The sequence below is a fragment of the Pavona decussata genome, unplaced genomic scaffold, assembly GCF_977016875.1.
Source record: "Pavona decussata unplaced genomic scaffold, jaPavDecu1.1 SCAFFOLD_274, whole genome shotgun sequence".
Taxonomy (NCBI): Eukaryota; Metazoa; Cnidaria; class Anthozoa; order Scleractinia; family Agariciidae; genus Pavona; species Pavona decussata.
In genome coordinates, this window is record NW_028145676.1 from 475,369 (window position 1) to 497,876 (window position 22,508).

General features: G+C 39.8%; 2 protein-coding genes across 3 annotated transcripts; one reads left to right on the top strand and one right to left on the bottom strand.

Moving 5' to 3' along the window:
- The first annotated feature begins 3,082 nt into the window (after nucleotides 1-3,082).
- LOC146455433 (uncharacterized) lies at nucleotides 3,083-5,561 on the top strand. 2 transcript variants are annotated; one of them, XM_085094343.1, is made up of 2 exons: nucleotides 3,083-3,395; nucleotides 4,400-5,561. In XM_085094343.1, exons 1-2 carry the CDS (start codon nucleotides 3,372-3,374, stop codon nucleotides 4,949-4,951), a joined length of 576 nt encoding a protein of 191 aa, XP_084950469.1. In that variant the 5' UTR covers nucleotides 3,083-3,371; the 3' UTR covers nucleotides 4,952-5,561. The 2 variants fall into 2 exon arrangements, with proteins under 2 accessions (XP_084950469.1, XP_084950467.1); XM_085094341.1 differs by lacking the exon at nucleotides 3,083-3,395 and having other exon boundaries at nucleotides 3,610-5,561.
- A 9,361-nt stretch (nucleotides 5,562-14,922) lies between these two features.
- On the bottom strand, nucleotides 14,923-19,045 carry LOC146455434 (uncharacterized). Its single transcript, XM_085094330.1, has 6 exons — nucleotides 18,987-19,045; nucleotides 18,494-18,588; nucleotides 17,767-18,164; nucleotides 16,553-17,413; nucleotides 15,823-15,956; nucleotides 14,923-15,412 (listed from the first exon to the last, which is right to left on the bottom strand). Exons 1-6 carry the CDS (start codon nucleotides 19,035-19,037, stop codon nucleotides 15,062-15,064), a joined length of 1,890 nt encoding a protein of 629 aa, XP_084950456.1. The 5' UTR covers nucleotides 19,038-19,045; the 3' UTR covers nucleotides 14,923-15,061.
- Between the last annotated feature and the right edge of the window lie 3,463 nt (nucleotides 19,046-22,508).

Consider the following 22,508-nt stretch of genomic DNA (forward strand, 5'->3'; position numbering starts at 1 on the left):
GATAAACCAAACGTTCGTTTATACTCCCCGCCGACGCAAAGTTCGGTTAGAAACCAACTCATTTGTATCTTCTGAAATTCATACCCATTTTTAGACCTGGCTTCTAGAATCCACACCCCGGTTTTCAGACTTTCAGCATATACTAAAATGATGGTTTAAGTCTAAATCATATTTCAGCCCACCCTTTGGCGCCGTACTTACCTATAAGGCTTATATAGTGGAGTACCAAATGCGTGCAATATGGCAGATTTACGCGCGCATAAATTTTTACACTAACTATTACACGCACCCTGAATTACACGCAGTCTGTATGTAATTTGACCAGATAGAAATCGCTTTGTCCATCACATGTAATTTGCGGGTATTTTATCACTTAACGATGTACATGAAATGTGACAAAAGCTTCTCGCATTTTAAGCAAAAGGAAGGTAGGAATCTCAGGGGATTAGAGTCCGTATTTCAACCTTTGAGAAATGCAGCCTCGTTTGTATTCTTAGGATAAGTTGTTATTTTTTTATTTTATTTTATTTTATTTAATTCAATATTTTTCCAAGGGCATCCAATTTAGCAGAGCTAGTTTAAATGGAGCCCTGACACGGCACAAGACAAAACATTGAAACAAAAAAAACCAAACTAATAATTAAGTTATAAATGCAGCATGTACCGCAGGCGTTACTGCTTAAGATGGCACTTAAGTTTGGTTTTAAATTCACTGAACTCCTCGACTTGTCTAATGGTTCTCGGGATGGTGTTGTAAGTTCGAGCGCCGTTTATTCTGAAGCTCTCCTGATACTTAGCAGTTTTTGCGAAGGGAGGGCGCAACAAATCACGGCTTCTGGTGTTATAGCCATGGTAAAGGTGCGCGTGTTACTAATTTCTATAACTAGATCGTCAGCCTCTGCCGTCCTCTGATGGGTACCAACAAGCATAATCTTCGTTTTCTCAAGATTAAGTATTAAAAAATTAGCATGAAGCCAGCTTATGACATCAGTTAGGCCACCAGTTGTTATCTTCAGATTATTTCTATAAACCGTCAATAAACCTAAAGCTGCGATTTACAACTCTTTGTAGTTACTTTGAGTTATAAATCACGATGTTTTGACTGCTTACTGCTAGTCTTCATCAGGCGATGTGGTTGACTGGTTATTATTATTGTATCTACATGTACCATGATGAACAACACCAACCTCTTCCTCGACTTTCTATGATATAATATAGTAGGTTATTGCAAGGGAAGGGGAGTCCAGTTGTTTTGCTACAAACTCGTTTCGTTATACGGTTGTTTCGCTACAGCGTTAAGTATGAAAATGTGATTATTTCTCGTTCTTTTAGTGAGTTCCGGTGGAATTGTCTTAGCTGTTTCAGACTGCGTTTCATAGTGTTTGTGCAAGGATTTAATCGAGTTCAAATATTAGAGAATAAGTCAGGTTTACAGTCAATCCACGTCACACGTGACTGGTAATTTTGAAATTTGAACGGAGTTTTGAAATTTACATGTCAGTTTTGGACATTGCCAGCAAGATTTCAGAGTTCCCAGAGTTTTCAGAAATTTCCCTAGTTTATTGACAGTATAAAGGTATGAATTTTTCTTTACATTACAGCATTAAGTATTTCAAGAATAACAATTTTTTTCCCAAGTATTTTTAATCTTTTTTTTTTTTCAGTTAATGCATCTTTTTCGGAAAGATTTCCAGAGAAATGTTCAACATTCCATTCACACGTCGGACATTACAAAGAGAAATTCGAATGTTTATTTAATTCTCGGAAATACTGGTCACGCGTGACGTGAATTGACTGTAAAATGTAGCGAATCAACTAAACTGCGCGGTGAGGGTAAAAGGCGGCATGAGTTTGCGGAATGACATGTGGCATGACCTGCGGCATGGCATAATTATGCGAAATACGATACTCGCGGAATGACTCAAAGAAATAAATTAAATGAAGAGTGCGTCACTTTTTGGCGCCAATTTTAAGAGGATTAGGTTTTTCGATGTTGCGGAAAATGCAACAGATGGGATGATTAGAAAATACAAGCCTGCAGCTGGGATAGAACATGTCTGATCGATGGTTAGGAAGAAGTAAGGGTGAAGAAATCGATGAATACTGTTTATTGTTCTCACATTCAAGGAAATATGAGTACATGTGCCTATTCTCGGACACTTTTTGCAATTTTCTCGTATATAGTTCCTTCCTTTAATGAGGGTGTGAATGGGGTTAACCGACTAGCGACAAAGGGCGTAAAAAATTACTGACTACCGACGAAACGGGGAAAAAATTACCGACTAGCGACAAATAAATTCTAACCGACAGCCGACATGGACGTGATAGGGATGTTTGTATTCAGAAAGAACAGCATTTTGATGATTTCTAGCTCAGAAAATCCTTCTTCACCCGACGTAACCACATTAATTCCAAATTTAGCCGAATTATAAAATTTCTCGTCTTCAAATTACTTTAAATCCACGGGATCCTTCTTTTCGGTGAGCAGCGTGGGCTCATTTCTAGAACAGCGGCTCGTAAGACGCCCTGCTGTCTCATTTCAAGAACAGCGGATCACAATCGAGCCGGCGAGACGCCCTGCTGTTGTCTTTTTATTGCTCGTTGTTTGTTCATGCGGTCGGGTCATGACCCGGGGGGGGGGGGGTACTCCCCTATATAAGGTATATAGGTATGTGCCGCCCCAAAGGGTATGGTTTTTGAGCCGTTTTGGTCTGAAAACGGGTATAGATTTTGACAATTACGGTCTGAAATCGGGTCGGGTTTTTGGGGTGGGGAACATTCACGAAAGCTTACAAACATATTTTTCTTCTCAGTACGTAGCTGGAACGACTAACTGATAGCGAGAAAAAGAAATAGATAAACTATGTCATTCCAGCTTACTTTTACTCCTTGCGTCAACTTCCGTTCGGCACTGATGCATAATTATCAGATCTGAAAACGGGTATGAATTTTAGAGGTCAGGTCTGAAAACGGGTGTGGAAAATGGCATGTTTAGGTCTGAAATAGGGTCGGGATTTGAAGACCCGGGCGGCACACCTCCACCAAGGATTCCGGGGAGTACCCCCCCCCCCCGGGGGTCATGACTGGGATTGCTAAAGTCATCGTGAGTTTTTTTCGAAAAGGTGAAGAAGTCGCCATCGAACGTCATCGAAGCAGGGTCCCAGTAGACAAAGAAGCTCATAGAGGAGTATCTGAACTAAAAAAACATCTTACGGAGTTTTTAGGACTAAAGGTGCAGGCACATCAATATGGAATTGGCGGATTTTCGTTAAAGTTATTTCGCCTGGCGAAATCGCCTGCGGGCAAATGCGAAAATTTTGCAATTGTGACGGATGGGCAATGGCAGCTTGAACTTCCAAATTTAATATCGGATGAAAGTAGCAGTGAGCTCAACGGTAAGTGTGGAACGCGTGCAGCGGAGTTTGATGAATCACTTTAGTTCTGTAGTTAAATATTAAGCTCAAATAGTAACGTGGTTAAACTCTGGTTCCACCGTTTGTTTGTTTGTTGTTTTGTGGAGCGGAATGGTTTTTTTTTCTTTTTCACCGTCCATTTGAATGCGAAAATTGAGAAGAAAAATCTCTACAAAGAAGTAGCGAGTAAATCAGTTTATAAGCTTCTTTCTGATTAATTGGTGAATGAACAACAGTGTAGCTTAACATATTAAAGACCCCGTTTATTTATATACGCCCTTAAATTTATTCGTTTCTGAAAACCAGACTTTCAAATAATATTCAATTCTCTCCTCGAGGTAAACCAAGTATGCACCTTGAACGGGAGGGTAGTTTACACGGATACAAAGGCGGGAAAGGTTATGCAATACAACCCTGATGATAAATCGGTTAGGACTTTGGTAGGAAGTGGCCACAACAGTTCTTCCGATGGGACACAAGACTCATGCTCATTCAAACAAATCGAAGGGATATGCTCTGTAGACAAGAACTTGTTTGTTACAGATGTTTCCGCTGGAAAACTGAAGATAGTGACGAGCCTCTCAGAAACGGTATCTTTTCTGGGGATTCTTGGCTCCCTTTACGATACCTTTGGAATTCATTCTAAGGGTATGAAACCAGACGGAGTGTCCTTGAAACAAGCAAAAGAGAACGTGACAAAGATTGACAGCTATGTAAAAGACACTGTGAGTAAGGTGAAAGAACACTACCAGTTGAGCGAGACGTCTGCAACCAGTGGTCCACAGGGAACTGTATCACAGAAGACGCAAGTATCTGTGTCTTTGCTTAAAAAGGGCATAGAAAGGCTATACAAGAACGTGGTGGACATTAACCCCCAATTTGTAGATGATCTGCTGCTCGAAACGTTGCTCACAACAGTAGTGGAAAATTTGCACGCTCTTTCGCACCTTAAACACGAGACATTTACGGTACTTACATATGCCCAGGATTTTGGAACAATTTGCAAGGAATCTCTGAAGCGCACATCTAGATGGGCAGCAAAGTACTACACGCATGACAAATCCTACTATCCGGTACCTCAATCCGCCATGCCCCTTTCTGCTATAGCTACCATGACACCTTTGCCAAGTGAGAACATAACACCAGGGAAGGAAGGACAGATCAAAGAGTGGCTAGAGAGTTACAGACCAGTACGCCAACGGACGGTTAGGAGTGAGACCACAAAAGATAAGGCTGGGGCCTTGCCGCCAGCTGTCTACGCCGTTCACCACACCGACGAGTCTAAAGAGAGGCTTCGATATCCTGAAGAAAACACTGTATCGTCAGCAAATGCACAACGCGTTGTCAGCATACAATTTGTGGACGAAGGGGATGTTACTGAGGTGTTTGAGGATCACAGAGAAGTACAAATCGATGAGTATGAGACAGATTCGGATGACGAGGAATCAGATTTTGAAGAACATCCAGAGGTTGTCAACAGAGCGTGTGTTACCCGATCCGACAGGGCTGTTCGTGCATTTGTGCGTCTCGACATATAAGAGGTACTAACAGTTACTAAAAATCCATTTAACGGTGCAGATTGATACGTATGACAACCAAATTTTTGGCAAAAAAAAAAAAAGAGAAAAAAAAGAAACCTCGCAGAAAAGCCACGAGAGCCGTTGAATAATAAGTGTAGTGAGTTTTTGTGGACGTCTCGGAAAAAAGACTTCCGTAGCTTACAAATTAAAATTAGTTATCCCAGGGGCTAGAGTGGGTGTTCCATTCTTTGTAGAATTTACCTCTCTTGTAATACTTCGATGCCCCGTGGTTGACAGGAAACAAATTCACATCTATAATAAAAGCTTTGGTGAATTTTATCGGTATACTAGATTTGCAAACATAAGTGGGGTAGACGAGCACGTTGCTAAATTAAAAAACAGCGTTAACGAGGTTTAAGTGAAAACAAATAATGAATTATTACAAGTATTACACTTCGTCTAGAGTTTAAAGTCTTAAAACTGGGCAAATTGCATAATAAATGTGAATAATTAACGTGTATTTTTAATTATTAACTGAGATTTACCGACAACCGACAAAGGTCAAAAATCTTAACCGACAACCGACAAAGTAATGAAATTTTAACCGACAACCGACATTTTGACCCCCCCATTCAGACCCTCTTTAATACCTAAACACGTCCTAAAGATTGGCTGATTGAACGCCTGAGGTTTCGTACGATCGTTCGCAGATGGTTAATCGCCTTTCCTGGAAAAAATATCCCCTTCATTATGTTAATATACGTCTCGTTAAAGAAAAAACGAAGTAATATTAAAAGTATATTTTAACTTTTTCCGGACTTAAAAAACATTTTTAAGTCAGTTTGGGTGAGACCTTCCTCGGGTATTAAAGCGCTGAAACATTATGTAGAGGTCTATTGTCACCGGTCCCACGGCACCTCCGCCGGATGATATGTTTAACCACGTACCCCCAAAATTTCCAAGTCTAAAAAAATAAAATAACATAAAAATAGATTATTTCATAGGCTCATGTGAAGTTTAATTCCTTCCTGTGGTCCTACCATGGTTATCCGCCATCTTGAGCTGAGCAGCTGCGTTTCTTGGAATACTGACCGGAAGTGTGTTTCCCGTTCCACTGGACTGGAAGCGCGTTTCCGAACGTCTCAGTTGCGCTGCTGGGTTTTTATTTAATAACCAACTTGCAAAAGAAACGAGTGTTAAATCCCTCCTTCTCGGAACTACAACAACACGATCGTGAGAGCAAAAGAAATGAAGCCAAGGCGTTCTACTATGGAAGTTGCTGCAATGATTTTGAAGTTCAATCCCGAGTGTCGATTCCTATTTTTAACAAAATTCATCAGCCTCTCTGTAAAATAGGCCTTATCACGGTTTTTGACGCCATTTTGACGAATAGGCAAACAGGCTTGAAATAACAGTGTTTGTATGGAAATCCGATGTCAAATGATTTTCATAAAACATCGCTTCTGAAATATTCATGAATTGAAAACTTTTGGTACTAGGAAAAGGATTTTAGGAAAAAAATTGGAGGGATGTAAGCTGTGCCAGAAAGCGTCCAGTCGTGTTTTGAACTTTCCATACATTTCCCTGCATTTTTTCCCGCGAACTATGGCTTAGTAGCTGTTCAGGGCTGGTTTGCTATAGAGATTTTTGTATGGATGTACGGCGGGATTGAAGAACCTCAAAATCATTACAGAAACTTTCATAATAGAAAGCCAAGGCTTCATTTCTTTTGCTCTCAAGATCGCGTGGTTGTAATTCCCAGAAGGAGGAATTTAACACTCGTTTCTTTGTAGTTGGTAATTAAATAAAAACCCAGCAGCGCAACTGAGACGTTCGGAAACGCGCTTCCGGTCCAGTGGAGCGGGAAACACACTTCCGGTCAGTATTCCAAGAAACGCAATTGCTCAGCTCAAGATGGCGGATAACCATGGTAGGACAACAGGAAGGAATTAAATTTCACTTGAGGTATAAATTAATGTATTTTTATGTTATTTTTTTTATTATTTTTTTTTTTTGTACTTACACTTGGAACTTTTGGGGGTCTTTGTTTTCGAGTTTTCGGGGTCTTAGGGTCTTAGGGTCTTCGTTTTAGAGGTCTTCGTTTTCGACACACCCCTGTGACCTACCCACCGAAAGCGCTTTCTTCGCCTGCCGTTTCAAATCACAAATATTTATAGCCAATTTTTGAATTTAGGGGGTAAATATTCCTCGATGTCATGTTTGACAAATTTTGCTGCTTTTGGGAATTGCATTTGTAAGTTATTCCGGCTCGCTGTCACACCAGGTAAGCTTTCAGGACCTTTCAGGAAAAGCTGGGAAGTTTCTTCGCTACTCTTTTATGAAACTGTTGTTGAAGCTTTGTCCGAGAATAGTTTTATCAGACGCTGTGAACATTTAACGGTTACATATTGTAACGAATAAAAAATTTGTAACAAACTCACGAGAAAAATAGGTTCTGTTTTTTCTCACCTTAGATTTTCGGCGAGATACGTACGCTAGTTAAACTTGTCAATTACGAGGAAGTCAAAAGGTGAAAAGCGAACATGAAACTTAAATTTACTCAGTCCCTTGCCTACGAAAATCCATAGATTTCTTTACCCTCACTCCTTCCTAAACAGCGATCGACATGATTTATCCCAGCCTTGTATTTTCTAATTCTCTTTCTGTTGTCTAGTTGTTTTTAAATATTCAGCTTGGAGTCCACAACATCTAAAATTATAAAATTGGCGCGAAAACAGTACACGCTCTTCAGTTAATTTATTTCTTTAAGTCATTCCGCGAGCATCGTATTTCGCATAATTATGCCATGCCGCAGGTCATACCACACGCCATTCCGCAATCTCATGCCGCCTTTTACCCTTACCGTAAACTGCGGTGTAGCAAAATGACCGGTAAGTTGGGAGTGCATTTGGTGTTCACAGGCAGCCATTTTTTTAATAAGAGTTGTTTTTAAACCCAGAGATTGACTATGGACAGACAACTTTTTGAGTAACCAAGTGGTCTGATCTTGTGACCAGAGGCACAACTCTACCTAGGATGAAAATGGTACAGGTGCAATTCTGAATGCATTACACTGTAGATTTCTTTATAGATGAACAAATCAATGGACAAACTCCAAAATTACGTCTGCCCTGCTAAGACTACTTTTTCATCTGAGATGCCTTTTTCCATGAAAGTTCCCAGTAACTTATAAGAAGAACTTTGTTATCACACAATACTCCTCCCCAAAATAATGATTTGGCTACATAGGAGACTATGATACATTTTAAGGCCGTTAAATTCAATGTTTTATCAGCCTCGACAGCTAGCTTTGAACTTGAAGATTTTGTTTATATCTGAATGTAAGCTAATCTGTTTCAAGTTGCACTGAAATTATTTTAATATGCTTTTACACTGCATTTAATTGTATTTAATATTTAGTTCTACTTGTATTTAATTTAGTAGTAATGTATTGTACACCACCAGTGAACACCCACATAAAAGGACAAGTGGATTAAGAACCTCCAGACTGAAATTCGTCATTTTAGACACCTGTTAGTAAAAGGACCTTACATTAACTATAAGAAGACTTATTCAGGCTGACATTGAAAAAAGTAGGTTCTTAAGTGTGGGTGTTTACCGTATCGCATGACAATCAAACAATGTAGATTCCGTACCTATTTGTGACATTTTCTTGGCTCTTGATTTTCACGATTTTGTGAAGTCGAAATCAAAGAATGCCAAAAAAAAATATCAATTTGGGCAAAATTGAAGACTTTGAATGTCTTTTCTTCAAGCTTTTTTTATAAAGCACTGCAAACTGCGTTTCGTATTCATTGAGTGCTTCATTTCCTTTAAAGGTTTGCTATCTTTTTATAAACCACTCCATATTCCTGCTGTAACCTTAAAAAGCAAATCTTAAATGCAGTCTAACTAAGCTTTCCTTGACTTTTAATTTAGTCAATCTGAGGATCGTTGATCTCTCCTTCTCTTACCTTCCCGATTTCCCGACCATACCCTAATCCAGATTATCAAAGCGGTGTAAAAAGTTTAGGCTTGTTTATCTGGTTTTGATAACTGCTTTTGCTTTTCCTACCGTTCGTAGGAATTAATACAAGGGCTGCTTTAGTATTCCATGGCCATCTGAGAATAAGAAAGCTTTGTGAGGAGGGACGATTGAATGCACCGAGCAGAAAATTAAATCTGATGTTGCTCAACCTTTCCATTTTAAAAGCACAATTTTAGAGGTTTCAGTCTCAGTTAGTAATTTTGAAAGTGTTTGAATAGTGTTAGTAATATAGTGATGTGTTGTTAACAAACAAACAGACAAAAACGGTGAGCTAAAGTGCGAACGAGACTTCCTTCAGTTGAAATAAGTTTTTATGGAATAGAGGCAAAGAAATTTTGTTTTCAATCTTCATTGATTCATGAAAATAATGCTTGAACGGTTTCTAAGCGTTGCGACAACATGCAATCCAATTAAATGTTTTATTTACTGTAAAAAAAATTTGTTTAACTTCAACCACTATTTTAAATGGCCTTAGTATAACCTAGTAATTTATAAGAAGGGACTTCCTTTTCAGACAACCGTCAATCACGGTTCATCTGCACTGACGTGGAAATTCACCAAGACATGGACAAAGAAGATATCCTCCAGCTACTCCAGCGAACACGGATGGAAACTGAGTGTGACGACTACCATCGACTCTGGAGAACTCTGAAGTGCCATCATTGTTTTGAACTCTCTCCACACATGCTTTTCCAGGAAAGGTTTTTAAAGCCGTTCAAAAACCTCGCAGCACGTGTTTTATCGGGTCTAAAACCACCAGGCTGCGCCTCGTGGTTTTAAATCCCGATAAAAGACTGCTGCACGTGTTTTAAACATTACTTTATTGTCCGCCAACAAGTCCTTTATTTCTCAGTCTAAGACCCTCGTGTAAGGCAACTTGTTCTTTTGTAGTATCTTCTACTGGGTGGTGGTTAAAAGTAATTCCGAGCAGAGGTTTCCCTATGCGTGAAATGTATAACAAGTTCGCCAACGACAAGCTCCCAGTCTTTAGACGCATTATCCATCGTTCAAGGTTCATTGTCACAGCTCCGATTACTCACGGAGTTATAACGGAGGACCCCAAGAAAACGACAAAATGGACCGAAATCCGCCAATCACGGCTCTTAAACATAACCTTTTGATCATCAATCCAATGAGTAAAACATCTGAGTTTTCTAAGAGGTCCACTGAGCTGATTGACGGCAGTGGAACTGAGACGCAATGAACAGAGTCCACGTGCTATCGAAAGGCGCAGTAACATACTGTCTCCGATCCAATAGGACGAAATCGTCTTATTAAATCGTTTGATAACATCTTACGTGGTGGGACTTAATTCTTTCAACTATCCCTGTGACAAATGGAGTTCTGTTTGTTCGAGTATTCCCTCCATTGAAATGAATTAATAGGGTATCTAAATTTATCAGATTTGAACGAAATGCAACCCTTATGTTCGTCACACAAAACCGATGATCCAAAGTATGCGAGGCTTTCACGGAGGCACCCATAATTTTCTTTTTGTGAGGTCCCAGACGCGTGACGGCTATCAAAAAAATTTTCAAGCTGTACAAAGGATTTTCTCGGGAACCAATGGAAATATGGAAAGGAATAAACAGAATGTTCAGAGCATCCTAGACCCTTGTTCTGTAATTGACTTGCTGCTCAAGCAGTGATTGAGTAATAAATAATAATTGTGAGTTTCTTTACCTTAGGTGCCTGCAAAGACGGAATATAAGGTGAAAATTATAATTTTCAAGCAGGAAATAAATGTCGGTTTCAAGGCTCCGGTAAAGTTCTTTGACGAAAAAGGCAATCCCCTGGGTGAACGCGATCTGAGTGGAACCTGGACAGGAGTAACAACTTTCACAGGGCACGCACTGGTGACTGAGAAGGCTTTGAAAAGATACTAACTGAGCTAGATAGCTAACATTCGTAGACACTTGTAGTTGTTTTGATGATTTTTGTGGCGAGAGACCACATCATCACCATAAGGGAAAAGTGAGGCAGTGCAAAACATACTAAATGATGTAAATACATTGTATCGGTGGCATTTGTTGCCAATGAAGAGCTTGACCTCTTCAACTTCCTTTTTAGTTCTTTTTCTTTTGCCTGATATTGAATGCCAAAGTGAACTAACCAACGCTGATACTGCTTAGGAAAATTAATAGCGACATGATGGACCAAACCGAGAGTAAAGGAAAATGCTTAAATTTACCACATAGCATCTGACTATCTTCAAAAATACTTGCTTAGCCCCAATATTATATTCTTGGATTTCAACAGCCCTTACTAAGCTCTGTTTTTCTGACATTCAACAACGCCAAGACTACTTCTGTATTATACAGCAACGTCCTATCCTATGGCGCGTTTTTAGTGTCAAAATTCAAACTATCAATTCAAACATTCGATCCTTCAATTCAAACATTCAAACATTCAATCCTTCAATTCAAACATTCGATCCTTCATTTCAAATCTGCAATTGTTCGGTTCAAACTTTCGATCCTTCAATACAAACATTCAATCCTTCAGTGCAAAAATGGAATGGGTCGATTCAAACATTCCATCATTCAATCCAAATATGGAATTGTTTGTTTCAAACATTCGATTCTTCAATCCAAACACCCTTTTCTTCAATCCAGAAATGCTATTCTTCATGTTAAATATGCATTCATTGTATTGCCTGGCCTATCATTCAGTTCAAGCATGCATTTCGTCGATTCAAACATGCCATTTTTCAATTCAAACATTTGATCATTCAATCCAAACGTGTATTTCTTCAATCAAATCCTGAAACTCAAACACTACACCATAAATTCCGCGTTCAATTTCGATAGAAAATGCTGAAATCCTGCTGTTGAAACGTTCTGCACTTTAATTTTAAGATATAAAATCCAGATTATAAATTCAAACATAGTCTCACAATGTAGTTGTGCAGTGGCTCGATTCAAACATTCACTTCGGCGATTCAAACATTCAGCTCAGCAGTCCAAACTTTCAGTTCCTCTCGGGTCTCTGTAAAATGCAGACCGGATGGCGGCGGATGGCGGATGGCGGATGGCGGATGGCGGATGGCGGATGGCGGATGGCGGATGATAAAATGCGGATGACAAAATGCGGATGGAAAAATGCGGATGACAAAAAAATTAAAGGAATAAATAAATAAATAAATAAATAAATAAATAAATAAATAAATAAACAATTTCTTACGCCCGATTTTTTTTTAGAAAATTACGTAAAAATTATGTGAAAATTAAGTACTGGTTCATGCCGAAAGACTTACGCTATGACTTGACTTTTGTGGTATGTTATATGTTCTAGCAAATAGCCGAAACAAATTTTTCTAACCGCTTTGCTCGACTTAAGAGAGGTAACCGAACTGGCAAATAGCCTCCTACGCAGACGTTCTTTGGGCTCGTCACGCAATATTTTCTCCCCACGAACGAAAATATGACGTGACGAGCCCTACGAATGTCTGCGTGCGGAGGCTAACCGAAAAATCGAGTAAGTTATTTTGCTTACGATATACTGTCTACGTGCGGGGCTAGGGGTAAGCTAAGCCTTCAGTGGCTATAAAACAATGAAAAGAAGATTTATCTCGATCGAAGCTGGTAGACATTGGTGAAAGCTATAAGTAAAATGCAACTATCCCAATTTTGTAACATGTATTTATCGACCCTTTATCCCTAGATAATAAATGAAAGTAGATGTCATGCACATGCGCAATCCACCTCACCACCCCGTATGAACAAAGTACTTGTATAAGCGTTTTTAACGGGAACTTTATTACATTTATTTCAAAACAAAGTAGCGTACTTCCTTAAAGAAAACAGTTCCAGAGCATAGGCGAAGGAAGCAAGAGGAATAGAAAGGCTTACTCCTCCCCCCCCCCCCCACCCCATACACACACACCCTGGGGAAGGGGGAAAGGGCTAAATTGACTGTAAATTAACTTTACATCTGGTCATATGCCTAAAAACAGTTCCTGATAAGGCATTACCATTCAGTTATGAAATCTTTACTTTCCATATGAATAACGTCAACAATTTGAAATGCGCAGGCATATTTATGTAATCTGCAACTCACAACGCAAGAAAATACAGATATCAAACCGTCATGAAATAAATGACTAACAGAAGTGACCTCTGTAAGCCCTGGGGAACTCTCATTTGAAAGAAACGGGGACGCTTGTGTTTCGCTCAGGGTTGTAAATTGACGGATTTTGATCTCGCTTTGGGTGTTCAGCACAGAAAACAAATTTTTTTAGCAATCAAGCAAAAATAGTGTTGTGGACAGATCAAGCATTAAAAATGGTATCTTTCAGGGGTCAGAAAAAGCTTGAGCCACTCCCAGATTGGTCTCCTTTAGGGTTTAAATTCAAATTTTCTACAAGCATCCCCGTTCTTTTCACATGGGGCTTCCCCCCGGGCTCTGTAATTTCCTTAATATTGTTTCCAAAAATGTCAACTTATTTCTTTAACCAGTCTTTAACAATAACAATTTGAAATGCATAGGCAGCTGAAATCACGTCACATCACAGGATCTGCGACTTGTAACGACTAAAGAAGATACAGATTTCAAACTGTGATTAAACTAATTGTGTAGTCAATGTAGTGAACTGTGATTTCCTTAATTTCTGTTCCAAAAATATCAACGTATTCAATAATGCTGATTTCCAGAGTGATTGGAAACAAGGAAGATGGGGGAGAAAATCCTTGTAAGTTAGCCCCCCTAATATTTTCAGCCCTTATAAATTCAAATCCATATATCCGGAACTCATTGGGGACAAATATTTTATAAATGCGATTAGTGTCACGCAATGGCATTTCAGTCCCTAGAAACCTACGGATTTTCAGGGTAATTTCTTACACTTTCATTTCATTTGTGAAAGCCTTTGTTTATGCAACTTCACTTTTGAATTTTTACTTAGAATATTTGAAACCAACAGTAAGCTAATTATAGTTTACAAGACGGGCTGTCTTATGACATAATGGGCAATTTATAGAGACAAACCAAAGCTCTCCCTTAGAAACCTGTGATGCTCTGGTGTAAAGTAGTTTATGGCCTCAAGGGGAATCTGTAAATGGCTTCCATGGAAGAATGGCTGCTTGGCGCGAATGCATGCAACCTGGCAGTGGAAATATACGTTTGATGGCTTGTGGTATTCTTTGTGGTTGTGAAAATATGATCTCAGCATGTTGGAAACGACAACGATATCCCCTGGGGGTGGGGCAATTTGACCACCTGGCTTTAGGGGGCCCGAGCAACCGTAACAGGTGCTCACAAGCGGTGGACATAAAGCAAGTGGATATATCATAAATGCCCCGTAAGCCGGTGATGGGTACACTGCTCTTCTTGGACCAACCAATGGTGATGGGGGTAGTTCGGACAGCTGACATGGAAGCAAGTGAGACAGAGTCTGTGTGGACGACACCATCGTTGAATTTGCCAGTACTGGTAAAGGAACGGGTGCTTGTGTCAACGAGGCTGGATGCGGTTCAGATGGCATAGACATTCGGCCCGTCGATTCCTGTTGCAACGGAAGGTCTGCTCTCCGCATGGGAACACCTGCTCCAGTAACCTGGGTCTTTGATCTGCCCCCCTTTCTTCGTGCTGTCGATGACTTGGCCTGGTCTCCTTTCTTGCCAACAGTTTTGGAACTGTCGCTTGTGATGTAGCTAGTAGCTGTTATTGTTTTCGGGCTGCGTTTGTACCAGGAAAGGAATTTGTTCAGTCCTCCACACTTTTCGGCGACAACTAAGGCATGGCAACATATTTTAGCGGACTTGTATCTGGGGCACTCATCGCAGACGACTTTTCCGTTCTCTTCTTGGTAGACATAATACGGTTTTCCTCCGACATCGTTTCTAATAACAAACGCATTTTGGTTGTTTGAAGGGGCCCGTACTACAGCTTCTTTGCTTTCCATCAGCTTTGATGCCTGAGCATACATATCCTTCAGTAACAGAAGAGGTACCCCCGCCAATCCAGATTCTTCCGGTTGAACAGAAAGTTTGTGAGCAGTGTCCACCACGGCATGGGGTACCGTTACCGTTTTTTCAGAGTCGGCAATCTGGTCTTGAGAACTGACAGATACTGCAGCGCCTTCATGGCCTTGTACTGATGGAAGCTGGGTCTTCCAAAACTTTTGCAGGGCGGATTCTCGCTGCTTGATATTCATCTGAAACCACTTTTGTGAAGAAATTTCCAGGGTTTGGAATTCTTCTGAAAGCTGGACCTCGATTCAGAACAGCTGCCTCGCAGTCGCGCTTCTGTTGGTTGACCAACGCTTCCATTTTCGTGCAAAAATGTGACATTTCGCTGGGTTTGGAGTCCACTTCCCTCTTCACCACTGCATTGGCAGATTCTGGCAAGTTGTTAAAATAAGGGTCAGGTGGGTCCCCCAGCCCAGCATTCCTTCTTACTGGCCTTAGGAAATTCGCCATAATAACTTCACTCTGGAAAAAATAAAACATAAGGGACATATTATAATACACTTTTACCAATTTTAGCTATGACATGAAGGTTCTAACCACGCCTTGAAAGTCTTGAAGACGCCCATGCCCATTGTGTCAAACTGAAGAGAACTATTCCATGTGCATTACCTAAGGTACCATTATAATAATAATAATAATAATAATAATAATAATAATAATAATAATAATAATAATAATATAATAAAGATTATTGATTCAATACCGGCTGATATGGTAGGGAGTTTGTATAACCAAAAGGTGAAGAATAAGTGAGGATTGAGAAGTTTTTTCTATAAGTAGATATAGGCGAAATAGATCTCGTTTTGAAAAACCTCTGCTACTCAGTTGATATTTATTTATTATACCAAGTAAAGTTAATAGATATAAATCACCTTGCTTGAAATGTAGCTATGAAACTGGGGCGATTTGCCGGCTGGAATATGTTCTTTCTCCCTTTCGTTCCACACGTCCTTAAAAGACTCCAAAATTGCAACGAATTCTTCATCTGTTTCTGCATCAAGAAGTCCTATAGGTGGTATGAGTCAATGCGACAGTAATAAGGTAATCAGTTTTATTTTCAATTTGATTTGATCAAGTATCCTTGTTTAAGGACAGGACAGTCCTCTGTCACGATGGCTGTCGCAGAGTTTTAATTGCGTGACTTACGTCTTCGTTGTTTTTATCTTCAATGGTTGTAGTTTCGGTCAAATAAAAGTGGTGCTGGCAGTGTAACTTACGATACCGATATCAGCTTCTGTCATGTTAATAGACTGCCTGTCGTCAGCCCCCATGCGCGTAAATGAATGAAACATCTGACAAACTAGTTTGAAAAAGAATCTCTTGTCTGCATGATACTGTATAACAGTACAAAGCCTGTGGCATCTAGTCGTCTCTATGATTATGTCCTTAAAATTCCTGGTTCAATCGTGCGTGTTAATTAAGTATTTCGAGTAGTTACTGTGCGTTTTCAGAATTGTTTTTCTGTACACTTAATGGTTTAGGTATGGGATCAACATAAGGATAATCAGAGACATACTAAATATTTTCTTCTGCCCGCCGTTTTTTTTTTTTTTTTTGGTTTTTTTTTTTTAAGAACATGTGTTGCAAAATTAATATACTCACCATCTTCTTTTGTATTGCCCTTGTACACTCCAAAAACGTCAGCTAAGAACTCTGCTTGAATGTCCTGGGGAACTGATTTCAATTGCTCCTTACAGTTGTCTTTAAAGTGTCCAAAGCATCTGACATGTAGGGCATGATAGAAAGATCTGCTCAACGCTTGGATGAGTGCTTCTTCTCCATCTGTTCCGAAGGCAAGCAATAAGGAGACCTCTTTTTCAAGCCCCACTAGGTTTGAAAAAAAGAAGTTGTAGGTGTCGAAGGTCTTTCTTTGATGAAGCAACATTGGTCCAAGCATAAGTGGGGGTTTCCCTGTTTTCCTTTCCTTTAACATCAGGTTCCGATAGGTGGTGACAGTCAAATGAAACTTGCCCAGGTTAAAGGTGGGATCTACTCCAAAGACAGCAAATTTTGCGGGATTTGTACAGAATCGAACCATGTCTCTCAGTTGCCAGTCAAATCCCAGGACTGTACGAAGTTCGGGCCCTGGTACTTCTCTTATAAATGCACTTTCGCGATTACCAAGCTGCTGCCTTTTGGAATTCATAAGTACAAGTAACACAGAATCAATTTCCTTTGTGGCCTTCAAAAGCCCGCGTCGCTGGTTCTGTGCTTGCTCGCGGTTTCTGGGAAGATCACTTTCTCCTTTTGCTTTAAGGATGCCTCCTCCCTCCGTATCCACCTCATGGAAGGCTTGTTTTGGCTTTTTGGTAACAGACACCTTCTTTAACGCCTCAACAACACTCTTCTTTGTTCTCACGTAGCCTGTTGCCCGAGCTTTCTTGTTATTGCCATGAGGCAACACAAGGACTTCGTGCTCTATTTCGTCAAAGAGATATTGCACAAGGCAGAGATGAGGTACCTCTGTCAAGAAGAAAAAAATTGCTTCAGAAAATACTGGCACTCTTGTAACCACAACCCGTGATAAAAGTGTTTGGAGGGTTATCTTTTTTCCGCTCCCCCGACCACTTTACATGAGCTCGTTGAGCAATGCGAGCAACTCGGGAAAATTAAGGCAATTTCCTGGGATTAACATCTGTTGTCGATGAATGAATCATTTCTTTAATTTTTGTTCAGTAAAGCCAAAATAAAACAATGACATGCACGTCGCTTAATTTCCACTGTTAAATACAGTTGCCAAAGTTGCAAAATATCAAAATCTTGAACACGTGAAGGTGAGTCTCAATAAGGAATAAGTTTTTCAGTAGTATACATACCCTGAATGACATAGAAATTCTTCTTCAGATCTGGCGATGATTTGTTCTTGTAATATAATCGTTTTAGATTATATATGACTGATTCTGCTGCCGGCATGTCATCGTCGCCAAGCTGATACAGATCGCCCTCTTCGTCCATGGCAAATCTATTCTTGTGGACTCCATTGTTTCGCCACGCTCCCATATCATCACTTTTGATGTCGTCCTCATGTTTGAGATGCGTCCTGTCCACTAAAAATGTAACATTATGTCGAATGCCACGAGGTGTGGTTTTGCAGAACTTGCCCTCCTGTAATGGCGCCAACAAGATTTGTACTCCTTCCCTAGGTGACAACGGCTTATTTGTCCATTTGAAGACAGGCGTTTCCTCGTTGTTATTGTATGGACTGCGAATATACCTACAGAATAAACAAACGGATTTTCAAAAACCAAATTACTCTCAAGGGGAGCTTTCTAGTTGAACTTACATAAACTTATTACCCGTCTCATCACCAAACATATGGGCACCTTCAAGGATAAGTTAAACCATGGAAAAGACTAAAACGAAAAGACTATATTGGCTAAAAAAAAATGTAGTGAACAGTTTTTCAGCTGCTTTTACCGATTTTAATGTATGTATAACCTCAATAAGTTTTATAGTTCAATGCAACAACTTGAACAGTAACAACAAAGAGAACAACGACGGTGAACACGATTAAAGTGCTGCAAATTTTTGATAATGTCTTACCTGTAACTATCTACTTCATCTATTGCCACATCACTTTCGTCATGACTATCCGTGTCGTCAGTACACGTACTTCCCTCGCTTTCACCACTGTCAACCTTGATTAAATTTTAGAGTAATGGCAGTAGGTCAATTTGCATTCTTTAGACAACCTTGTGGAATTGATTAACTGGCTGATCCCAAATAAGCATTTTAACCCAATCCAGATGTCGAAGCATATATATGTCAAGGCACAATCACACATGCATCTTGTTGTCGATCACTATAACAACCACATTTTTCCAATTAGATTTTAAGTTTTCACTTTTTGAATCTTTTTACCGCTTTCCAATTTATTTTAGCTGTTTCCTGGAAGCTTGCGAACTTTTTCAGGATGTATCCTTCCCCAGGTCCCACATAACCAAAAAAGCCTTAGCATCCATACGTATTGGTAACAGGTGACATTATTTTTTTTGGTCAAAATAGTGGTTTTATTATAATTTTTTCTTTTACAAACCTTGAGTTTCTTTTTCTTGGGACTGTTATCTGGAATCATAATAGGATTCATGGACGTCCCCGCTCTAATGTAACAAGAAATGTTTGATATAGTTAATATTCGTTTGGGCGGACCTTACTCGTTTACAAAGGGAATTTTATGTCGAGTATCAAAAAAGCTGCTTTCTTAAACATCACCCTCTAAAGCTTATAAGAAGGGTTCGAGCTATTAAGCCAGCGAAACACTTGGCGATTTTCTACGCCGATCGCCGCGATCGTCGAAAATCGCCAGTTGTGCCCGTTGCAGCGATTGCGATTTTCGCCGATCGCCGCGATCGGCGTAGAAAATCGCCGATATCTGGCATGTCAGAAAACGCCGATAACATTCGCCGGCATTCGCCAAGTGTGCTCATTCCCGCGATTTTCTACGGTCATTACTGCGAATCGCTAGTAAAGCCAACCCATCAGGTTGGGCGATTTTAGTACATGGCTTTTCAAAACTGCCATATAGCCGCGATCGGCAAAAAACATCGCCAAGTGTGTCCGCCTCCTTAAGGGGGTGGGGGTGGGGGAATTTGGGTTTTTTAGGGAAAAGGGCTATTGTATTTTTATTTTATGCCTAAAAGTGGGTGTGTCAGAAAAGCTGATAAGTGGTCAGGTGACGGATTTCAAAGGGGAGGTGAGCTTGTAGGCGGGGTGTTTGAAAGCTGAAAGGGGAGGATCAATAATAAATGAAAACAATAGGGGAAGCAGTGACAAGCTACGCGCCTTTTTTTGTTTCTCTTGCTATTGTTGGCACCATTTACGTAATTACGTTACAATGCATACAGTCTATAGTATCGCGAAAAATCTATTTAGTTTTCTTGTCGTATAGGAAAAAAGTGTCCCCAAAATTTTGAATACTTCAGTTACGAACTGATCTGTACTTTATTAATATCTCTGAGACGGATGACCAATTTAAGGCTTTTCTTAGATTCCCACGCCGTGACACGCTTCAGTAAATTCCCATCTTCAACCCTCACTGGTAGCCTTTTAGGTTGAATGAAATACAAAGATTACTTCGATTCTATTAAAGAAATTTCTGAATTATTTTAACTTAAAACACCAAGAAAAAGACATTTGTCATAAAATATGAATATGTTTTTGTTCATTTCTGTTTAACTGAAGATAAAAAAAAATCCTGCGGCCTTTGACGGGGTTTGCTACAAAGAACGTGTGGTACTATTTTTAGGTGCTAATTTATCTTGCAATTCTTTTTTGGGGGGCTGTCGATTTTGCGATTTGTTGGGTTTCTTTCCTTTTTTTACATTTACAGCTATTTACGTTACTGTTCACAAACTGCTCATTTTGCAAATACTTGCATTAGCTATTTTTCATGAAAAGTATGAAAATCGCCAAATTTAAAAGTTGCTTTGTAGTGTGGCAGCTGTGCTTTGCAGCTGTGAATTGCGGTACATGCAAAGAGGCTGTCCTTCCAGTTTCCTAAAATCCTTTGTGTCTTATGTTCGATCTCTGTCAGATTGGATAGATTGGATGAATGAAATCTGGATGAATGAAATCTGTATCAAAGCAAAAGCTGTAAGAACACACTCACCTTCTATAATCCGCGAACGAGGTCTTGCTCGCGCCGCCACCATCGTGGGCTGGACCAGCATTTTCACTATACATGTACAGTGTACACAAAAAAAAGGTTAACAGAATTTGTCTGACATTAAAAAAAGGTTGAATTCGATTAACTTTAGTTAATTCATTAACTTAACTCACCTCTTCCAAACAAAAGTTGGCTTGCCCAAATCAGCGTCGCTTTCCGACGACTCCGACATCGCTCAACTCACGCTAACAAGCCTTTGAACACGTGCTGTGCACGTACAAACGCTCCGTTCAAAATTGTAACTATGTAGGGTAGGGTGGTGTGTCCATCAAGTACTGCCATCCGCCACCATCCGGTCTTCATTTTACAGAGACCCGCTCCTCTCCAGTAGTCTGGAACCGAGGGGACTCTGTAAAACAAGGATACGGACGGGCGGATGCGGACGACGGATGGGGCTTTAAAAAAAAAAAAAAAAGAAGAAGAAGAAGTGGAAGAAAATAGGATGTTGATACGGTTAAATTTATTGGTTAATTGCCACCTTCTAAGAAATGCTAGCTTTGGCTTTTTTTTAATTTTATTTTTATTTTTTTTTAATTTGAATTAATTTTATATCTTATTGTCAGTCAAACAGCGAAAACGCTGTGGAATGTTTCTTCTCGTTTTTCAACCAAATCAGCCTGAGTTTGCAGTGGAACTCCGTACATAAGTACGACACACCATCCGGCAAAACAACACGTTCACATTCATGAACATTTACAGGATAATCTGATTAACGGGTAAAGTACTGTACGAGCTCTTGTTAGGCATTATAGATTGGAAATCGTGGTTATTGTTCGAACAGACAGATCGATACAAGTTATTAAAAAATTATTTTAAGACGTCCAAAGATTTCCCTGCGTCAGATTTGCGAACGTGTCAGAGCAATTGGATAAAACCTTATACGCCTGGCCTCAGTTGTTCAAAGAGCGGATAGTTTTATTCACTGGATAGGTTGCTATCCAGCAGATGAAATGCGTGCAAGATTTTCCCAATAGCCCTATAATTTATGGATAGAGTAGAAACATATGTCAAATTTAAGTATGGGATTGTGTGGAAAACTTGCCAAAAGGCGTTACCGGTAGTTGGAGTACATTTGCTCCGCTGGATAGCGACTTATCCGGTGGATAAAGTTATCCACTCTTTGAACAACTGGGGCCTGGTTTACTCAGCAGTGGAACACCAATTTTCAAGTCCGCTTCTTCAGGAGAAAAGCGAAACATTTCTCAGCGTAGTTGAACGCGGAGTCGACCGATCGCGAAAGCTTCAAAGCATCAACCGGTTTGTTTGACAAATTCTGCTTTCTTTATTACATTTTTTTTACATTCCTGTCTCATTAATATTCATATTTTCGATTATCCGGACATTTTATTCAAGTTCCAACGAGTCCAGATAATCGAGGTTCGACTGTACCAAGTTCACGGAGAAGACGACCCCTGACCTGACTGGGGACTGAAGGCCGCCGCCGAGGCAACCGGAGGAAAACCAGAAACTGACCGAAAAAAACATGTTTTTCTGTCAGATAAAATAATCTGAATGTTCCAAGATGAGAAAAACCAAAATCCGCAATGAATATCAAAACAGAAAAGACGCAAAACCCGATCAAAAAAAGCCCTCATATTGCAAGGAAAATTTCGCTTGTGTACAAATTTAAAGGGAAGAGAAAGACACGTTCAGAAATCCTACGCCGGGAAATCTTTGGACATCTTAAAATAATTTTTTAATAACTTGTATCGATCTGTCTATTCGAACAATAACCACGATTTCCAATCTTTAATGCCTAACAAAAGCTCGTACAGTACTTTACCTGTTAATCAGATTATCCTGTAAATGTTCATGAATGTGAACTTGTTGTTTTTTCCGGATGGTGTGTCGTACTAATGTACCGAGTTCCACTGCAAACTCAGACTGATTTGG

What these genes read in the sequence shown, in the direction of transcription:
- LOC146455433 (XM_085094341.1), top strand. Translation starts at nt 3,815, where the DNA reads ATGCAATACAACCCTGATGATAAATCGGTTAGGACTTTGGTAGGAAGT.
- LOC146455434 (XM_085094330.1), bottom strand. Translation starts at nt 19,037, where the DNA reads ATGAATCCTATTATGATTCCAGATAACAGTCCCAAGAAAAAGAAACTC. An exon ending in CCAAGAAAAAGAAACTCAAG is followed by an intron (nt 18,589 to 18,986) that starts GTTTGTAAAAGA and finishes AATTTAATCAAG; the next exon opens with GTTGACAGTGGTGAAAGCGA. An exon ending in ATAGCTACATTTCAAGCAAG is followed by an intron (nt 15,413 to 15,822) that starts GTGATTTATATC and finishes TATTTTTTCCAG; the next exon opens with AGTGAAGTTATTATGGCGAA.